Raw genomic sequence first — 4,831 nt, 5'->3', positions numbered from 1 at the left:
CTTGAAAGGCATTGGCTATATTCTAGATAGGGGTTCTTTGGTGTTTTGTAGTCTTCATATTTTAAAGTTACATTACATATATTTGCATATTTGTAATATTTCATTTTTTAAAAGTCTATATACCTCCTATAAAAAACATCTATATACTCCTCACTTACAGACTATCTCATTATTCAACACTTCACATTTGCAACAATGGTTAATAATCTAATAATGGACTATTTTGTGCATTAATGACATACATCTGGCACTAATGAATGCCAAGGTGCAAGGCAAAAGTGACACTGGCTATGATGGTTAAGGTTAAGTATCACTTTGCTGGGCTATGATTCTCACTGGTTTGGCAGTCATGTAATGATATAATCTGGCAGTTGTGTAATGATGTAGTCATCCTTCATTTTGAGATCTGTTGTGGTCATCCTCCATTTTCACATTATGCTGATATTTGTGTAATGACTCAGTCTTTGGACTCTAACCATGTCAATAAGTGAGCAGTGGGTGTACTTTCAATCCACCCAAACCACACTTCACAATACATAATTTTAAGAAGCCTAAATAATATCTATGCCAGAATGAGTTATCATTATTTCCTCTTCAAAAATATTGGTCTATATGTGATATTTAAGCGTTTTATTGCTCTAGGTCTACATAATATCCAAGAGTTTATTATGTTTTCACTTTCCAGAAAATAACTGATATATTTTAAAATAATTTTCCTAGAAAAGCAATTGACATTGTTTTTCAATGTATGTGCCTCTCCTTGCCTTCTCCCAAACAGTGGCATAAAAAAGAATTTTCTTCTTCTTCTTATAGTTCTTTGGGTTTTAAGGTGTTAAGAGGGGAATTTAGTTATTTTTCAATTAAAGAAGCTTGCCCATTTATCCACCCAGTGCCTCCTCATAGGACTCTTTCTAAATAATTCATCTAGGTACAATTCAGCATTTTAAAAACTATACTTCATCTGGGCCCAATTCCAACATTTATAACTGCAAAATCTATTTTATTACAGTTAATATAACCTAATTAACTAAGTTTGTTAGAGATAATTACATAAGTAAAGCAAGCTTACTCAAAGTTTCTTCAAAAATGGACAAGAATGCCTTTTAGAAATCCATTTATTTAATTAGAAAATTAATGTAAAAAGCAATTTTTACATTTGCAATTACATCTAAGAATAAATGTAACAATAGAGGTACAAGATGACAACTCAGAACAATAAACATTATTGACAGAAACTAAAGTAGATCTAAGTAAATTCTGAGATATATCATGATTATATACTGAAGAGTTGGTACTATATAGACATCAATTCTCTGCAATTTTTCTATAAATTCTATGCAATCATAATTAAAACTCTCCCTGATGTGCATGTGTGTACTTAACAAGCTGATGCTAAAATTTATATGGACTTTTGAAGAACTAAGATAGTCTTGAAGGAAAACAAAGTAGGAAGGCTTTCTTCTACCACACGTGTTGTTGTCAGGTGCTATCGAGTTGGCGCTGACTCACAGTGACCCTATGTACAACAGAATGAAACACTGCCCGGTCCTATGCCATCCTCACAATCCTTGCTATACTTGAGCCCGTCATCGCAGCCACTGTGTCAATCCACCTTGTTGAGGGTCTTCTTTGTCACTGACCCTCTACTAGGGTTATTAAAAGCTTACAGACTGGCCGTCTAAGATACAACTATTGATCTCTTCCTATCTGGAGCAAAGAAGAGTGAAGAAAATCAAAGACATATGTAAATAATTAGTATATGTGTTTATTTAGTCTACTAGCCTGACACCAGAAGAACTAGATGGTGACTGGCTATTACCACTGACTTCTCTGAATGGGATCACAACAGAAATTCTGGATAGAGTGAAGAAAAACACAGAATAAAATTCAAAATCATAAAATAGACCAGACTTACTCGTCTGAAAGAGACTGGTAGAACCCCTGAGATTATGGCCCTTAGATACTCCTCAAACCTGGAACTGAGCTCACTCCAGGAGACTGCCTTTCGGCCAAACAATAGACAGGTCTATAAAGTGACTAATGACACCCATGAGGAAGATACTCCTCTGAACAATCCAAAAAAAGAATGTACAAAATATGTACAAAATGAATAGAATGGAAAGAGGTGTACCATAGCTACATACAATATGATAAATCCCACAAACTTTATATTAGCAAAAAAAGCATGCAAGAAACACAAGAATCCTTATACTATGGTTGCATTACATATAGTTCAAAAACAAGTAAAATCAGAAGAAAATGTTGTTTAGAAATAGATGCACAGGTAGTAAAGGGCAAAGAAGAACAACAGAATGATTAACATAAAGTCGGGGGGAAAAGAAGTCAGTATGATGAGAGGGAAAAAGATATTGTGGAGGCATACACAGAGGCTTCTAAGGAATGGGCAGATTTTGTTTCTTAACCTGCATGACTGGTCCTCAGGTGCTCATTTCATTCTTACTCTTTAAAATGGCAGCATAGTAAAGGGATCAGTGAGCATATACCAAACTAGAGTGCTTGAGCTGTTGAGAGGGCTACATGAGTTGATAATACAAAACATGTTTAGAATAATACTTGGCACTTAGTATTGTATGTTTGTTGGTTATTAAAGAAACTGTACATATGCAGTTATTTTGTAATTTACAACTGAGGGGAAAAAGGAAATCCTTAAGTTGAAACTAAGAAAAACAATCAATACTATTCTCTATGTGCTGCTGAGCACTGATTTAGCATAATTGCACACTGAGAATCACATACAGATAGCTATGGGGAACAATCTTTGCTGCAGGTCTTCTCTACAGTAAGTGGCATGAAACTTCAAAGTTGCTTTTCTCTTCCTTTTTAAAGACAGGTTTGGAAAGAATCCAAAGTAAGCTCTTGTTTAATTTAATTACAAGTTCTACAGTGCCTAAGGCACTTGACTGCTAACCAGAAGGCTGGTGGTTCAAACCCACCAGCCACTCCTCGGAAGGAAGGTTGGGCATTCCTACTTCCGTAGTGATACTGCTTCGGAAACCCAAGGAGGGGTCGCTATCAGTCGGGGCTGACTCGATGGCAAATAACAACAACAGTATTTTATATTATTTCTTAATAATAAGTAAGCTTTTAATATCACAAAAGGTGGCTAAATGGCTTTGACTGATGCCCTAGTGCCTCCCATGAGAAAGGAGGAAGTATTACAAAACACTTAGTAAAATAAAACTATTCTTAATGCATCAAGGCAGTGAAACTCGGCTCATCTTTAAAACTCTAAGTGGCATATGTTATTTAGATCTAGAGAATAATATTTCCAATTCATTTCTCCTAACTTGAATATAAGAATTTTATGAAATTATTTTCCTCTTAAATCATGATTTAAACTTCATAATTGCATAGATCAACTAATAAAGAATGTCTGCCTTGAGCATTATGCTTTTTTAAGAACTAATCAGAAAGCTGGCGGTTCAAACCCACCAGTCACTCCTCGGAAGGAAGGTTGGGCAATCTACTTCCGTAGTGATACTGCCTCGGAAATTCAAGAAGGGGTTAACATGAGTTGCGTCCAACTTGATGGCACACAACAACAACAACAACAACACCTATTTGGGATCAAACTGACCTTTTGATCACCTATATGGGATCAAAAGATTAGATAAGAACCTTACAGGCAATGGAGGAAAGAACAACTCAGAAAAGGAGGGTGAGAATGGCTGCACTACTCAAAGAATGTAATCAATGTCACTGATTCATACATGTAGAAACTGTTGTATTGTTGAATTGTTCTGGGTGTGTATATTCTCAACAACCAAAAATAAATTGTATTAAAAAAATAAATAAAATTAGTAACTATAGCATTATGGCAATAATAAAAATCAGTAAACCTCTCAAACATAAATCTGTGCATGAATATCAAAGTATGGGCATGAGATCACATAAATATATTCATATACATACAGAGAAGAGTCAGGAAAATACACACAAACTGTCAACTGGGTCCATCTGGGGAGTGAAGAATAAAGTGGGAACTTGCAGTTTCCACATACACAGCTACATTGGTTTGGTTTTTTTTTTTTTCTGTTTTACCACAAAGTGTATTATTTTTTGTTTTAGATTACTATTATTCTTTCCCTATAACTCACTGTTTCAGATTAATTACAAAGGTAAAACATATTCATTCTATGTAAAGAACATAGATTAACAAACAAAAAAATAAAATTTATCCATAAATCCACCAATAAGAGATAACATAACCATGGACATCATGATATGAGAGATTACTCTTACCTTTGTAAGGTGTCCCTACAGTTGTTGCATATACATTCTTCTCATATTTCTTCAAACGGTCTTGTAAACTGTGAATCTAAAAATAAAAAATATCCAAATAATATCCTAAGATTCACATGGAAACCACACATAGGGAAGGAAAAGACTGCTGTAGCCACTAGATGTTTTAAATGCTAAAGACAGAATATAGGCAGAAAAAAAAAAAAGTTAATACAAATCGTTTCTTAGATATAACACCAAAAACACAAGCAATAAAAGAAAAAATAAATGAATTAGACTTTATTAAATTTAAAAACTTGTATAAAGAAAACCCATAGAATGGTAGAAAATATCTGCAAATCATATATCTGATGAGGGTCCAGTATCCAAATATATGAAGAACTCTTACAACTCAACAACAAAAAAGACAAACAACCCAATTTAAAAACAGGCAAAAGACTTAAATAGACAGGACTCAAATGACCAATAAGCACATGAAAAGATGTTCAACATCAATAGTCATTAGGGACAAGCAAATCAAAAACACAATGAGGAATCATTTCACACCCACTTATAGGATCCCTATGTT

At 34.2% G+C, this 4,831-nt stretch overlaps 1 protein-coding gene across 1 annotated transcript in view; it reads right to left on the bottom strand.

Annotated features, from left to right (window-relative positions):
• Positions 1-4,831, bottom strand: part of GOLGA4 (golgin A4) — a 177,090-nt gene that overhangs the window by 18,782 nt on the left and 153,477 nt on the right. The window contains exon 22 of the mRNA XM_042781636.1: positions 4,264-4,339. Coding sequence (XP_042637570.1) covers positions 4,264-4,339 — 76 coding nt within the window. The remainder of the gene's footprint in view (positions 1-4,263; positions 4,340-4,831) is intronic.

The sequence above is a fragment of the Orycteropus afer genome, unplaced genomic scaffold (genome assembly GCF_000298275.1).
Source record: "Orycteropus afer afer isolate SDZICR_OR568_19922 unplaced genomic scaffold, OryAfe1.0 scaffold00142, whole genome shotgun sequence".
NCBI lineage: Eukaryota > Metazoa > Chordata > Mammalia > Tubulidentata > Orycteropodidae > Orycteropus > Orycteropus afer.
The sequence above is the reverse complement of the archived record's forward strand: the minus strand, read 5'-3'. Positions and strand labels throughout refer to the sequence as shown.